This window comes from Siniperca chuatsi, linkage group LG3 (genome assembly GCF_020085105.1).
Source record: "Siniperca chuatsi isolate FFG_IHB_CAS linkage group LG3, ASM2008510v1, whole genome shotgun sequence".
Classification (NCBI taxonomy): Eukaryota; Metazoa; Chordata; class Actinopteri; order Centrarchiformes; family Sinipercidae; genus Siniperca; species Siniperca chuatsi.
The window spans coordinates 8,235,732-8,252,758 of NC_058044.1; the positions used below are offsets into that span (position 1 = coordinate 8,235,732).

The window sequence follows — 17,027 nt, forward strand, 5'->3', positions numbered from 1 at the left end:
GCTGCAGATTTGGTGTTCTAGCGAGTATTTACAGCATTAGAGTGGTGTATGTGGAACAGACTCAAAATACAGTGCAATGTTGATCCTAGTCAAGTCATTTTATTTCATATAGCCCAAAATCACAAATCACACGTATGCCACAACATACTATATCATGATGAAGGAACATGTCAGCCAGTGTAATGCTGTGGCTTATTAATGTATTTTTGACAACAATGGAGGACTGTGGCACAGAGGAATAGGCCATATCAGGCTTTGGATACAGGAGCAACACCTGTTAGTTTTGGTCTTTTCATGAGATTTGTTGACAATGAGAAAAATATAGAATATCACCAGACTTATCCTTTAACTGAAACAGCTACTGAAACTGATCCTGAAAATAAAATTACACCATCTAAAAAAACAAATCAGCACACACTGCACTTTCACTGGCAACAGAAGTATGTGTCAAGAATTGCTCTTTCTTGTTATTCTCTCTCCATTTTTTCATGTTCACGAACTCCCTGCTACAGTTAAAACCATTTTGAAGGAAAATGTCAGCTCTTAAGTGTCTAAAAACAGAAATAGTCAGCAGCAGTGTGTGGCAGGAGGCAGGAGGCCTATTCAGCATCTACTAGGGGATGGAAGGTGTTGAAGAGCTGCTGCTGGCAGCCACTTCCCATCTATTAACATGGTAGGCATACTGCTCTGTGTGATCCTCAGGAGGGCACAAAAAAACACACAGATGGGAAGTGTGATGTGCTTTGGGCATGGTGGATGATATGACCTGAATTTTACACCACATTTTTAAAACACTGGATGGGACTGGTTTATATCACACAGTCACAGCCTGTTTTCTTGTGTAGATTTATGTATTTATAACACAACCATGTCCACGCAATTGTGGATAAATTTCCTCCCTTTTAATGCTTTGTTCTGCTATGTTTTGTTTGGGTGGTGATTAAGAGCTGTACTTAATGGCACTTATATATTAGCAAAAATATTTTGCATGTTCTTTCTCTTTGTTAAATTTTCCTTTCTACGGATGACGAGGGGCCCTACATATAGTACATGCCACTGAACAAGAAGAGAAATGTTGCAAAAATACAGACAACTGGTACGTGTCTTCTCTTTATTTTAAAATCAAACAAGGAAGTGGAGTACATTATAATAAACCCCTGGAGGGTGTGCGTGGGAGCCCGCAAAAAGCAGGTAGAACCCTGTTGAGTGTAAAAGAAGGGATGTGACTGCCAGTAAGTGGTGCACTCAGGCAATAATGAGTACACTTTGCACTTCACCATCAACAGTATTATCCTTTTTTTTCTTAGAAACTTGCACTTCAGAGTATGTCAACAACTTCACCAACGGTGGGTTCCAGCAAGACAGACTTCTCCGACTCAGTTTGGAAATACCAGAAAAGGATGAGCTCTCATTTGGCAGACATGGATAGACTGTAGGCTATGTTGCTTAAGTGGGTCGCAAGTCTAGACTTAAATACTAATGCAGAATCTCCAAAGCATATTCACATCATGCATGTATACTTAACAAATCACCTTCTCTTGCCTAAACTGCAGTTTTTGCTTTAAATTTCAAATAAACAAAGCACTTTTCAAAACCATCAGGCTTTATGGATTATTGTCCATTTTTCACAAATGAATAATCCAGCCATTGTTTCTACTACAACATGACACAAGCTGTTGTTTTATGAAAGAGTATTAAACATTAAAGCCTCTCTCATGTGCATAAAATTACATACACGCCCCCAAATGTACTTACTGTAGCCGAGTGCTTTGAAAAGCAGTAATGTAGGAAGAACAAACTGGAGCAATTACATGATATTACGTCATATTTGTCTTATCTTTTTGTGTGCATCTGTGTGTGTGAGAGTGTGTGTGAAGGTGTTGGAGAAAGTGATAATGGGCTGAGGGGGTCAAGTGAGAATGCCAGGGTGGGATTGTGTGTGTGTGTGTGTGTGTGTGTGTGTGTTTTATACACCTTATATCCCAGTATGACTCCATTCTTCTGTGCCAGAGGGAGAGCAGACCATGTGAGCAGGATCCTGGTGGAACTCACAGTCTCAGCAGTCACATTCACCGGAGATCCTGATGGAACTAGAGAACACACACACACACACCATCACACCTTCATTACCAACAGTGGACTATAATTCTACACTGACCATGCATGGACCACTATTTCCAGTCATTTTGGTATTTATGGTATTTTTTCATTAAGTACAAAAATGCTATTTAAATTTTCTTTTAAAAATTGAGGATAGAGGATACTTGCAACCCTAGCTTATGTCTACCTATCAAAGAGGGGACCTACATAGCCTGCGGTGTAACTGTCTGTGGTGAACACAGACTGAAAAGCAATATGAATAGATACAATAACTTTCTTAATGTCTTTCAAAAATTAATAATTTAACTTTTTTTTAACCCTGTGACACAAATATTCTGAAAATAATCACAACCACTTCAATTTAGCATGAATTAAATGAAAATTATATCACAACTGCAAAACTCAGCTTCTGCTTGTGTCTTTTTCTGTCCTTCATCCATGCTAGAGTGTGAATATTGCTCCATGCTATCTAATAGGGACCATTTGTTATTGTTTAGCAGCGTACAGGGGACTCCAGTCACTCTGTACAGTGTGGACGTTCTTTTCTGTAATGTGCATCAATCTTAAAACAAACTGCTGCAATTTGTAGTAAACCTAATATAATGAGGAGCACATCAGTTTGTTAGGTTCTATGGTCTGGTCACAAAAAATGTTTTCAACAAGTTCCATCATTTCAAATGCTGCAAATCTCCACAGATGTGCTGTCTTGAGACTGTACCTGTTGTTTTGTGCCCACTGGTTGCATCCACATCCTTGTTTGCTTGTGAAGGGGAGACTTGTATATGGCTGAACCTTTCTTACAATTTGGGTAGTTGTCCTTCAACTACTGTGATTAATCTTAAATTAAGGGGTGGGTAATGAAATATTCGTCCTGCTCCTTTGTAACTGAACTCATCATTATAGATGCCAGTTTAGCCAGTGGCAAACTACAAGAGGCGATTATGTGATAGACAAGGATCTTTTACAGAAAAATCACGTTCATCGTGAGTGGGCTCATCAGATTATCTCTGAAAGGGACAGCTGCAAACTTCCCAAATGGCCCTTTTTGAGTGCCTATTATGTTTTTAAAATACGAAAGGACCAGGTATGGTGATAGTGTTAAATCACATACTCCACTACACAATAAATTCAGACTAACCAAAGCAGAATGCAGACCTGTATCTGACAATGAAACAGCCCATTAGAAAATAATGTGGGGTCTTCCTCTTGAAATATTAGTTTTCCTTGATCATCTGGGTTCCAAAATATGAATGGATCTTGGTGTTAAGGAGTGGCATCTACCAGCTTAGCAAACTATTTGTTACTTCTTTGTCACACAGGACTCAGGAGAAATTGTATGCTGAGTTGATGAAAATGCAAGGCAATGCAGCAACCCTATATTATGTACAGCAAAACACTAGGTAATCAGGGTTGTAATTATTACTGGAAAACAGATATGTGCTCCTGCCAGGATTAAATTCACTGCATGTGATATCAAAATCAATGAAGCTCCATTACAGAAATATATGCCCTCCTAATGACTCCTTAATCCAATTACATTGAATATTTCTAGTTTTATTTCCACATTATTTAATTATACATAAACTAAAGTAAGGCTTTTTCTCAATTATCCTGACTTTAGAGATGTGACCCGCAGTTCTGAGAAAAGTGAGACAAACACCAAAACAATCATTCAATCAACAAAATCCCATTATTGTTTCTACAAAGAAAATGGTGTAACAAAAAACAACCTCATTAAAGACAGCAAAAATAAAAAACGCACCTGCAGTCACTTATCACTGATAAACAAAACTGATAATAAATATAAAATATTTTCCATATATTTACATCAGGCTATTGATTTTCATCCATATCACACCAAATATTCACGCTCAGATAATGTGGATCAAAAACATTTGTGTAACAAATCCAACATGATTGCAGTGATGTCATCAAAGGTCAAGTCTATGACCTATGTGGCCTTTTGACCTCTTGTGTAATTGTGATCTGACATAAATTTGTGTTTGTGACTTTTCATTGCCACGCTGAAAAAACTGTCATAGAAGTGGGTGAAGAAGGTGAATTTGGAGGATAGACTTCCTGGATGGGACTAGAGACGCTCCTGAACTGCTGCTGATTGAACATCACACTGTCCAATATGACTCCCTCTGCTTCCATTTTTATGACATACAGCAGGTGACCAACCTGGTGTGTCCCTTTACATGTGAATTTTTACTGATCATAGAGTTAAAAGTTTTGTACCTCTGCATATTCTACCACAGTTAATGAGCCGACTCAAGAGCAGATTTCTTGTGAGCAGAAGTCTCACAGGTAAAATGTGTTCTCAGGGTTTGCACTTGTGTTACACGAAAAACAGAAATAAATAACAAACAAAAAAAAACGTTTTCCACAATATAATTGTTTGTAAAAATACACTTAATTTTCAATATATTTTAAATATAGTTCTGTTTTTTGCTAGTATTTTTCCACTAGCAGCTCAAAGTTCTTGTTCACTTTGCTGATCTCATGTACTATTTGTGTAGACACACACACACACAAACATTACTTGCTTGAAAAACGTTATCCCAGTACAAGTTTAAATAAAGAGTCATAAAGAGTGAAAAAATAAATATAACCAGTCAAACACCCCAGGGGCAGTGCTGAGTATGAACTTTAACACTCACATACCTCTTGGACAAAATTAAAATAAATTCACCAGAGGGTCTTAGACACGATTTTAGCATTATTTAAAGCATGACCAACAGTGGACCTCCAAAACGCCCCTGTTGGCTCGCTCGTCCATTGTTGGTGAATGTCTAACGACGCCAAGGTCCACTGTTGGATAGGTACGCAGGTGCACACACACACACACATCCACGCATGCACACCCAGGTCGGTGCTACTTTACTCTCTGAAACCAATCTTCGATTTTATCTCAATCATTTCCCCCTCCCTCTCCCTCTCTCCGTCAGTCTTCCCCTCACTGATATAGAGGGAGAGTGTAGAGGGCAGAGAGAGGTGGCAGGACGAGAGGAGACTCAGGGAGGTAATCGGACCACTTTATTCCTCATCCATCTGTCTTCTGATACCCTGCTAATAAAATATTGGCCTGACAGCTCTGTTGGAAACTTACAAACAGGAAAAAAGAGTGAATGAGGTCTGTGTTCATACCAGATTCTGCGGTGTGTGCAGCGATAGTGTTGCTCCATGGTCCAGGTCCTATGGAGTTGTAGGCCTGTATCTGAACCTGGTACTGGGTCCAGGGATTCAACCCCTCTACTGTGGCCTCACTGGTCCCCCCTGCTCCCTCCACATCCTCAGTCCTGTCCTCCCCCTGGCCGTCTGTCCTCCACACACGCAGCCGGTATCCCACAGTCTCTGGACTGCTGTTGTACTCGGACTCTGGAAGAGGCTGGAGGGGAACAAAGAGTGAGAGGAGAAAGAAAAAAGAGCAGATTAGAGAGAGGTGTTTTGCTGTATATTATTCTTGTTCTACGTGCGCACATGTGGCTATAGAAAAAATAAAACACTGGTACAGTTCTTCAGTTTTGCATTGTTTTTTGTAGTGAGTTTAATTTATTGTCATTATGGCCATACTTTACAGACAAAACAGTGTATATTAAAGGCTATATATACATATATAAATATATATACTGTATAAGGTCATGTTCACTGACATTGTTCACCTGCCGCATCCTGAACCTGGTGAGGACAGGGGCAAAGTAAACTTTTGTCTGCTTAGAAGATGTCTATGCTATTTTTAGGATAATTTCCGAGGCAGATTTTTTTAATATTGTGCACTTTATTCCACAATAGCTTAATAAATGAGGGCCAGTGTGAACTGTGCAAATATCTTATAATGTGTCAGCACATGGCCACCCTGTGCCGTTACTGCACTTGGTGAAATTAATTAATTTTGACTCTGATTGATGGGAGAACTATCCATATAGAGAAAGAGCTGAAAGGATGATTGAACGAGAAACCAATTTTGGTAAAACTGTGATTAATAAAATGATAATTTGGTTAACACACAGAACCTTGTTGCTCTATGAAACAACGTGACACAGTTCCTCATCACCAGCATGGAGTTAAAATGACTTCAAGTCTTTAGAGGAGCACTCATGCATTTGGTAAAACAATTATAATACAATGCATACAACACAAAAACAAAAACACACATACAGCACATTTACTGTATATTATATGCTTCAGATACATGCACATGCACACATATCAAATGCACAAAGATTGGACCGTGCTCAGACAGATACTCTCACACACATACATACCTAAGAACAAAACCCCTGTATTTCTCTATAACATTAAATATTCATAACTAAATAAGCAACAATTGCAGTTAAAAGTTCAGGAAAAAAAACATTATTTGTTATTAATTGAATACTCAAAAACTCAGGAGTGCATGGGTGTAGCTTGTATAACATGTAAATGTATAATGAAAATGTTTGAAATATGTGACGCCACCTTCTTTTTTTAAGGGTCTTAAAACCCTAAAATAAATGGTTAAAGCCACTATGTGTAGAAAGTTTTGAACTTCGGTGCTCGCTAGAAGTAGTATCAAAAAAGACCCAGAATGGCGTTGGGTCCAGACAACATAAGTTGAATATCAAGTTTAGGTCCCCACAATGTGATACAAACAACTGCTCACAAAAACACACACTCACAAGTGAATACGCACAGCTTTAAAGAATATGGTTATTTATGTGACAGTGTCAAACTCAACAGTACATCCTAAAAACCTTTTACTGTCTTCTCCCCTTTGACATCCCATCTTCTGATCTTTCTCTCTCTATCATGCCCTTTTCCCTGTTTTATTCACACTCATCTCCTTTACCTGCTTCCACTCTAATTTCCTGTCAGCCTCCCTCCTTTTCCTGTCTATACTTTTTCTCTGTCACCTCATCCTGTCTACTCTGCCTGTGAACCACCATGTCATGCATTATAGCTACAGCCACCTATTATTCAGTTCCCTAAAATCATGTAAGTAAGAAATTCATTTTGCTCACAGTATATCATTCCACATAAAACTGTAACCAACATTGTACAGTGGTTGCTCTGTGCTGCGCAGCAGATAAGGAAGTGAGACACCCAGCCATTTTAAATACCCCAGTGATTTAGCTCAGCTTAGCATTTAGGAGTCATAATACAGAATGTCACATTAGCTTTATTACCCTTAATATGCAGCTTAGAATAATAGCCTTAGCTAAAACCATTGTGATGGTTCCATTACAGCAGAAAACCTAGCATAGCTCAGGTTGGGTGCTTACATGCAGGTAAAATCCCATTAGCATGCTGCACAGGTAGCCCATACCGCCTCAGTGTCTGTGTCTGATTTGACAGGCTCTTTTTCTCATTCCAACTCTTAAATGGAAAATACTCTGCTCTCCATTTATGTTATAATAGAAGAGGGGAAGGGGGAGTAAAAGAGAGAGGGAGGGAAAGAGAAAAGGACGAAGTGCAGGAACAAGAGCAAAAAAGAAAAGACAGTAAGGAGAAAATTACATTGCAGTTTGTGCTGCTAGCAGTCCGCGCGGTGAATGGGAAATGTGACAGATTAGTGTTAGCACTGATAAGAAGGAGAGACACTGATTATAGACTGTCAACCACTCAACCTGTTCAGCCCTGCTATTGGTGAGTGCACACGCACACACATATTCACACATGCACAGATAAAAAACAAGAGCAAATACACAGATGCAGAGCAAAGAAACACAAAGAAAATCCCCATCTGTCAAACTAGCAAAGTTTTAATGATTGTAAAGAGTCAGAGTAAGATTTTAATGTGTTACAGAGTTAAGCGTGTATCTGTGTGTTTCAGTACCTCCCAGTTGAAGCACAGGCTGGTCTGTGTGGCAGACAGCAGGGTGAGGTTAGAGGGGTGTGTGTCAGGGGCATCCTGTAGGGTTTGAATCAGCCTGGAGGGGGCGCTCATGGGACTGGAGCCGACAATGTTCACCTGCCGCATCCTGAACCTGGTGAGAACAGAGAGCACAAGTTTAGTTTATTTGTCATGAGGAGTACCACTCAGCCTGTGAAAACAGGTGTATAATGTTTGAAAAAATAACGTAATGTAGGATTCAATGTTTTTGGAGCTTGACTAAGCAGCCAATGCAGAAGTGCCTTAAACCTGCATTATTTCTAATGGCCAGCAGGGGGCGACTCCACTGGTTGCAAAAAGAAGTCAGATTGTATAGAAGTCTATGAGAAAATGACCCTACTTCTCACTTGATTTATTACCTCACTTAACACTTTCCTAATGAGTTTATAGTCTTCTTCAATACAGCATGATGTTCACTTTGTAAATTACGGTCCCATTAAAGCAGGGTATATTTTAGGGCGTGGCTACCTTGTGATTGACAAGTCGCTACTACGGCGACCTATAAATCAGGATAGAAGCGACATCCTGCGCAGCGTATCCACTGCACTGTGTACATTTAACTAGCCGTGAACTTGTTTTTGACCTTTGACCCTTTCACAGTGTGTTTTCAGTTCATGAAAGTTGGCTCCAAAAAACTAAGATGGCGGCGGTCAGTTCATAACAAATGGACCTCAAGTTGGACAGTTTTCAAAGGTGAAAGGTGGGTGTCTAATATTTTCAATTGATTAGGCAGTTTTACTGTAGAAGTGGTGGCAAAATCTAAGCGATGGATTCATACAGCCTTTATCAGCATACAGCTGTTTATCATACAAAAAATATCGTAGAGATCACCTGACAAATGATCCATAGTGTAATGCACACAATCAAAATATCACAGGACATGTCAACAAGCCAACCAGACTTCACAGTAAGTGAGTGTGAAGAGAGTGAAGAAAATCTACTTTTGTGTTTACTTCTAGTAAGGGAGTTTGGGATATTTGTGTTATTCGCTTCACAACTAAAACATATTCTACTCAATGGCATCATTCGGCTCTAACTCTCCACCAGAGGATTTCTGAAAAGGCCATTGACATATTAAGTTATGTGAAGATGCCAAACACTCAGTCAGAAAAAGACATATAAGTGTACAGACCTGTTGACACCCACACACACACAGCCATGAGAGAGGGAGCATTTGTTACTTTTGTTACTTCTAAATGCAGCCCTGCTTCAGTGTGGGTGTGAGTGATAAAATGTGTGAGCATGCAGAGTGCGTGTGAGAGACTACATCTATGATTTCTCATCTCTGTATAGGGAGATAGAGAGCAGGGTGTAAAGAGGGACTTAAAGCGGTTGATAAGAAACACAGACAAGTGCATCACTTCATCTAATGTCCCAGTGGTGTCGCCTGTGACAACATAATCCCTGTGAGTGTGGAACGTGCGCACACACACACACACACACACACACACACACACACACACCGCAATCCCATTACAGATGAAGGTGGAGATACAGAAAGCAAGAGGATGAGATAGACACATAAATAGATGGAGAGATTGATAGAGAAAGAGAGAGAAAGAGGAGGAAGAGATGCTGCTGTTCAGAGTGACGATAGATCGCGTTTATAAACTGCAGGTTCCCCACGGCCCTTGAGCAGGGATTACAGACACTCCTCTTTCTTCTATTTCCTATTCTCCTTGTCTCTTATCCCTTTGTCTCTTCTCCTCTTTAATGCTCTCTGCTGCCCTTCCCGCTTTCTCATCACCTTTCTTCTCTCCTGCCCGCATCCCTCTCCTCCCCTCTCCTTCCCTCTAGCTAGTTGCAGGAGGGTAATAAGGATCTGCATGCAGCAGCTGTGAAGGTGCTGACAAACAGAAAAGTCTCAGATGGAACTGTCTCTCTGTGTGTCTGTGTGATTTATCTAACTTCACCTGAGTCTTGCAATACTGCAGAAACTGGTGGAGAGTGAGATGTGTGTGAGTGTATGTATGTGGTAGCACTTGACTATGTTCTTGTGTAGGCGGCGTGTGTTTGCTGCTCACCTGTACTGGGTGAATGGAGTGAGGTCGGGGATCTCCAGCATATCTGCATCTGGCTGATTGTCTTTCTGGTAGACAACTCGCCACGCCTCATCCTTTCCATCCTCCTTCACCACCTGTTAAAGAGGGATATATAATAGTTTTCCTCCTGCTGTGTTTCAGATTTAGCAGGGACCATAAAAGTACACATGCACAAACACAAACACACGCACTTGGCCTTCTACTATCCATCGTGATATGGCGGTCTTGCCATCAGGACCAGGGCGGAACCGAAGTGTTGCTGTCCGAGGGCTGATGTTGGAGATGACTAAGTTAGACGGTGCACCAGGAAGTTCTGCAGATATAAAACAGATAGAATACTGCTTTACTCAAAGATACAAAGAACTAATTTTACTATCATGCAGCCAATACTGGAAGGTCACTTTTCCCCACTTAATTTTATGTATTCTTACAAAATATTTATTGCCCAAATCCTGCGGGATTGTTGCACTCATAAACATGTTATTTATGAAAAGAAAAGAAGTCTGTGTACTGCATTTGTGATGTTTCAATGGTGAGTTACAAATTCTTTGAAATAAAACCGCCTCTGCTTGCTGGCGCTGCAGCAACTAGGTGCAATAAGTATTTATTTGCAAAAATTAGTGCTTTGTTCAAGCAGAAAAGGACTGTAGCATCACAGCATGGTAAATTATTTCAAAGGGATGGATCAAAAGAAATGACAAACAACAAATAATGTTTTTATAAAGACTTTTGGCATTGTACATAAAAATATGTACAATGCCAAAAGTTAAGAAATGTGGTCAAAACTGTAACATAGCGTATCTCTTAATACACTTGCAATAACATTGATAATAGAAAGAGAAAAAGAAGTAAATCATGTCGCTAATAATGACTTAAGTACCAAAGAGGCTTTACGTAGGAGTGAGCCAAGAAGTTGCCTCCAGTCATTTTTTTATGTGTCCATGCTTGGCCATAAAAAAGGAAAATAAAAGATTGGCCACAGAAAAAAAATGTTAATTTTACTAAAGCACAGGCACTTATGCTACAGCTGTATATCTCTCTCTGTCAGATTTAATTCATATTTCCAAGGTCGACAATACCATACAGAGAGATAAATCTGTACACCAGTGGAGGCGAGAGGTGAATTAAACGCACAGTTCACTAAAGTCCATTCAAGACCTATAAATGTCTGAATAAGCTGCAAGCCTCATAAATTATATTTGACCCATTCTTATTCTAATACCGTTCCATCTCTGTGGCAATAATGAGTGACAGGAAATGAGCAATGTGGCTGACCAGTTGTGGCAGCCTGAACGCCACAACCACGAGAGAAGCTGAAAACAGCTTCCCCAATCCAAAATGTTTGGTCCATTTCAAGCTGCATCTGATCTGTGTCTGACCGATCAATTATTATGTATCTGATCACTTTGTCCAAAATCCAATACACCTAAAATATAAACATGTCCACAGAGCCAACAAAATGTAGCTGACAGACAGTCTCTTCATATTTTAAGTCTAATATATGTTTGTATCTCGCAGGTTCCTTCCTCCCACAAAGAATCTATGATTAAAATGTAGGAGGAACGCCAACCTTTAAAAAGCTATTTTGTGAGGATATTCCTCATGAAAAATAATTAGACAGTAACTGTCTTCCCCAACTGACAAATAGTAGAAATGGGACAGTATCAATAACTGGAGGAAAGAACAATTGGAAATCAACTAATTCAGCTTATAGTACAAAGAAAATTCTCTGACAATAGCATCATTGATGTGGCCCAAGTTTGTTCTTTGGCACGTGCTGCTAAACACCAATGACTAAAAGTTTGAATAGCTGCTTCTGTCACATTCAAGCTGAGAGATGCACTGAAATTGGTCAACAACAAGCAACCAGACGACTATTATTATTTTCTCCTGGTGGCGAGGTGTTTTTTTTTCTAAAGCTGGAATAAATCAAAGAGGAATAATAATACGTTTTGTATGCACACTTGAACCAGAACTAAATATTCCAATGAAAGGTTTACAACTCCACCTTTCAAATGCCACTCACAATTTATAGCTGGCTCTGAATAGACTTCTTCACTGACAGCTGTTGAACTGAATTGGCATCGGTCAGGCAGGCAGCACATTTGACAACTGCTCTGGAGACTCAGGCAATATCCTGGTTTTTGTTGTTGTTGTTTTAAATCAGGTCCTAACGAATAAAACATATAGCAGCTTGTTTCTGTTAAGGACATTTACGTAATCATAAATCATCATAATCCACTTTGCTCTAAATTGTTTCACTCAATCACAACAAGACCGAGCACTTCAGACCCACTTTTCAACCACTTCTCTTCATTGTGTTTGTATAATACTTGGTATCCCTGGATGATGTAAGTGCTCTGGTGTGATCTGCTGTAATCCATCCAATTCTGCTGCAGCATCACAAGCATCATATTTGCTGAACATGGCAGATCTGTAAAGCTGTGTGTGTGTGTGTGTGTGTGTGTTGTAACACATCAGTACACTGGGACACCAGAATATCTGAGGGGATTTTTATCGTAAAAGGACTATATAACATGACTGGGTCCAGTTATTATGGAAACAAGGCAATATTTTTTTCTGAATACAGCGAGGTACATGTGTGCAACAAAAACAAATTATAGCTATCATCCACCATTGCTCCGTAAGTGCATGCAGCAAACTTGTAAGGGTTATAATATGGAAATGTTGATATCAGCTGCCTTGCTCATATGAATGACAAAATTCTCTCAACTCCATGAATACATGAATAAATAAACAAGACAAGAATCTATGCTCGGTGGATCTCTCTCTTTCTCTCCTTCTGCTCATTCTTTAGTTCTTTTTCCTAATCTTCAGTCCTCCGTCTTTCCTTCAGTCTTTTGCATTCATGAATTAATGAATGACTTCTGAATCTAAGAACTGTCTGTATCCATCTTGCTTTCACTTTTTCTGCTTTTATTCATAAATTAGTCATCAGAAAATGTTAGGACAGAAATCCTGCTTTATGAGCCGGGTTTTTCTTCCATTCTCCTCCACTTTCTCTCTGCGTCTCTGTCCATTTCTGAGAAACTTTGGTCTTCTGTTCTTTGGAGATTGCATTTTTTTGTGTTCTCTGTTGTTCCCTCATTATGTTTCTCTATCTGCTCTCCCTTCTTCAGTCCTGTTCTTTGATTGTCTCTTGCCCTCTCTCATTGCTGCATTCCCTCCACTTCGCCATTTGCAGTTAATCAGCACTAATAATGATTGCAACTTGGCCTAAGTCCAATCATACAAACTCATCATGCCCACAATCATGGTGTGTACACGGTATACACACATACACACAAATATACCACACACTCATGCGCTCTCTGAGATGCTGTAAATGACTAACTCTTGTGTGAGACTGTGTGTGTTGGTTGTGTGGGTGATGATTCATGGATGCACAGTAACAGCCACTTATCAGCCTGAGGAAAGACAATGGCATCGTAAGAGCTCATCAGTCATATTTACTCTGCTACACACACACACACACGCCAAAATCTTTTTTTAACATCCACTGTCACCATGTGCGAATGTGTGTGTATTTACAGTACCTGGTGGGACTCCAGTGGAGATGGTGGAGGATGTGACCACACCCCGTCCTGCGGCAGTGAGTGCTGCCACCTGTAGTGTGTACACGGTGGTGGAGGTGAGGCCGGTCAGCTGGTACTGCAGGGTGGAGTTGGACAGTGAACGTTCCTCGCGACTCGACTCCACGCCAGATGCTTCCCACCACAACACATAGCCTGCGGGGTGTAGAGCACACGCTGGTTTAATAAATGTGCATATAGACATGTGCAGACATGTATGCACACAAACACACACACACACACACACACACATACACATAATGAGAGGTACAGAGCCAAAAAGGAGGAAGAGAGTGCGGGAGGGATAACTACAGTCAAAGTCCCTGTCTGTCCCTTCGCATCTTCACAGTCATGCATCACCTTCTACCACCTTCAAACGTGTGTGAGTGCGAGGCCACTTGTGTGCAAAGCCCTGGAGAGAGCGAATGGTCCCTCATCTGTCTCCCTGCTCACCAGGTGCTGGATGAAAAGCAGGATGAGGAGAAAAGAGTAAATGTTCAAGGTGACCTTGATTGAATAATAATTTTCCCACTCCTCTGAATGTGTAAGCTGACTGTAAAGCCACTGCAGCCTTGTGCTGTTAGACTGTGGTCGTGTTGTGTCAGTGCCTGATCAATGTCGGGCATGGTGCGGCCATGTCAGCACACAGACACATAAGCATACACACACACACACACACACACACACACACACACACACACACACACACACACAATGTAGTGTGATCGCTTAATTCCCAGCAGCTTGTCGTGTTCACCAGCAACATTGTCTAACAGAGCCATGGAGGAGCTGAGGCAAAATGAATTGGGAGGGAGAAGTGCCTTGAGCTCTGTGGTGCGCCACACAAACAACACCCTGGGTGTTGGGAGGCGTAGGATGAGGGCATGTTGGAGATAATGTGAGAAGACAAGCTGCAGAGAGAAGGGATTAGCTGATGATGAATCAGTTGTACACAAAAACAGCGTTAGAGACAGGGGGATGTCTGTGGAAGCCAGACAGAAAATAAGAGACTAAGCGGAGAATACTGAAGAAAGTATAGATGTTTTAGGGCTCCTCACTCACTGCTGCTTGCCTCAAGGGGATGCTTTTCACTTTTTTACTTTAATTTGTCATTCTACACACTGTATTTGTCCACCTGAGAAGAATACCTTTTAATTGGAAACACTGGGCATATTATGTCTAATCACTGTGTGTTTTACTTTCCGGCAAGAACATTCTAACCTAATTTAAGCTTCTTTCATCACAACTGTTAATGGGACTGAAAATAAAGTGTTAAAATGAAAGTTTCTTGATTATGGAGGGAAGATGGAGGTGGTGGAGGAATTCGTGAGCGACTGTTAAGAGATTTTATACTTTGACGTTGTAATGCTCTAACCAGTGATGATGCCGTTCTTGTCTTCAGGCTCTGCCCAGCTGACTTTGAGTGACGTGTCCAAGATTTCTGTGAAGCTCAGCCGGCGAACAGGTCCAGGTGCTGAAAACACATACATCAGATAATATTAATTATATTTCAACTTCTTCAACAGAAACCTCAATTCAGAAAGTGTTAGATTTTAGTAATTTATCCCTCTACAAAAGCACACATATCTCTTTTGTATGCAGCCTATTACCTACTGCTCTTCAGCTTCACACACCACCTCCTAATCACATCTGCATTGACCACCCACATTGACACACACACACACACACACACACACACACACACACACACACACACACTCAGGTGCATGCATGCCTGTCGTTTCTCATTTCATGTATGGCTCTCTAACCCCTCTCCCTGCAGAGCGATTAAGCTATTCATCTGAGACATTCAATAACACTCACACACAATCACGCACGCACACACACACACACAAAAAGCTATCATCAAGCAAGAATTACACCCACCGTTAACCCTGCAACACGCTCACCACCCAATCAATATCTGTGTGTACGTGTGGGAGTGTGTGTGTGTATGTACAAGTGTGTGTTTGTGTGTGTGTACAAATGGCCTCTAATATCCCTTTCCCGCTCGATAATTGCTGGTTGGTAATAATTGCTTGTCTGTCTGCCTATAGGCTATTGTGTTTATTTGACGGTATGACTGTGTGCATGTGTACTTGCAACTGGGAGTGGCAGCTATTATGTTTATCCATGGAACAGTAGGCTATAAATACCAGTATGTCTGAAAACATATGAATCAATTCCCTTTAAAAAGACACAGTGGGGGAAAAATGAAAGTGGGGAAGTGGAGGGGAAAGTAGGAACAAAAAGATTAAAAAGGAGAGAAAAGAAAGTAAGAGCCGGAGAGAAAACTGGGGGTGTTGGTGTAAAGACATTGTGTACACAGCTGTGTATCACACTGATAGAAACAGCTGGACTGAACAACGATCAAGTCAATACACTTTCATTATTATTCACAGGAGAGGCTGATAGAGTTCTTTGTGTTCTGTTCTGGCTTTATTCACACTGAAGTGTATGTGTGTGTGCTTGTGTGTGTGTTTGTGTGTACTCACTGTCCTCGTGTGTCTGCAGCAGGGTGGGCGGACTGCGGGGGCCGTCTCCAGGTGTTGTGAAGCAGAGGGTGGAGCCGAAGTACCAGGTGAATTTCTTGAGTCCGCTGACTAATCCTGTGTGGCGTGAACCGGGGTAGTCTGGGGTGATGGTTACCACGGTAACATCCTCTGGACACTGCTCTGGCCAGACCAGCAGCTGTGTTAAGTGAGAAAAATGGTTACTGGTGACCTCTGCGTTCCCAATAATATCGATTAAATGTTCTTTCGTCCAGCAGGTCACCGCAGAAAATAAAATGTCCATCGCCGTTATTTGTTTGTTGTATGTTTCCGTTATTTTAACTCAGCAGTCAACTCAAATCTTATTATTCAAACTGCATTTTGAGACAAAACGTATTTGAACGACAGTATGGGCTACAGTGAATCGTTTTTGAATTAGGCTGATACCCAAGGGTTTTTCGTCATTAAAGTTTAAAACTGCCAAATGCTATTTACAAATTTGTCAAAATGGCAAAACAATATTCATGTTTCATTCCCAGGAAAAGTTATCTGCATTCCAAACATATTCAAATTTAAGCATTTATTTACGTATGAATGTAACACTCAACATAAATTCTTGCCAGCAGGCCATTATCATGAAAACAAACACTAAGTTTGATTATCAGTCCAACTAAACTCCTAATAAAAGGTTAATTTGTGTCTATTGTGAGACTTGATTTATATTCAGAACCACATCAGTTTGGTGTGCGTTATTGCTTTAGCCACCAAAACAAACTATGAAAAGCATACACTTATATATTCATAATGAGAGATAAGCCATGGGCAACGCTGTGACATGGTACCCATATTTATAGTAATAATAATGTAGACTTAGGGCCAAGTTAAGAAGTACAATGGATTGTTGGTGGGTAAATGCAAAAAAAAC

General features: G+C 40.5%; 1 protein-coding gene across 4 annotated transcripts in view; it reads right to left on the reverse strand.

The window, feature by feature from the left end:
* The window catches only part of LOC122874048 (protein sidekick-1-like), a 221,951-nt gene that overhangs the window by 36,013 nt on the left and 168,911 nt on the right, over positions 1-17,027 (reverse strand). For all 4 annotated transcript variants that reach the window (XM_044191554.1, XM_044191553.1, XM_044191551.1 and 1 more), the window contains 8 exons: positions 16,106-16,301; positions 14,986-15,084; positions 13,575-13,766; positions 10,209-10,330; positions 10,000-10,112; positions 7,919-8,069; positions 5,251-5,491; positions 1,975-2,090 (listed from right to left, as the gene is read on the reverse strand). In XM_044191554.1, the coding sequence (XP_044047489.1) occupies positions 1,975-2,090; positions 5,251-5,491; positions 7,919-8,069; positions 10,000-10,112; positions 10,209-10,330; positions 13,575-13,766; positions 14,986-15,084; positions 16,106-16,301 (1,230 nt within the window). The remainder of the gene's footprint in view (positions 1-1,974; positions 2,091-5,250; positions 5,492-7,918; positions 8,070-9,999; positions 10,113-10,208; positions 10,331-13,574; positions 13,767-14,985; positions 15,085-16,105; positions 16,302-17,027) is intronic.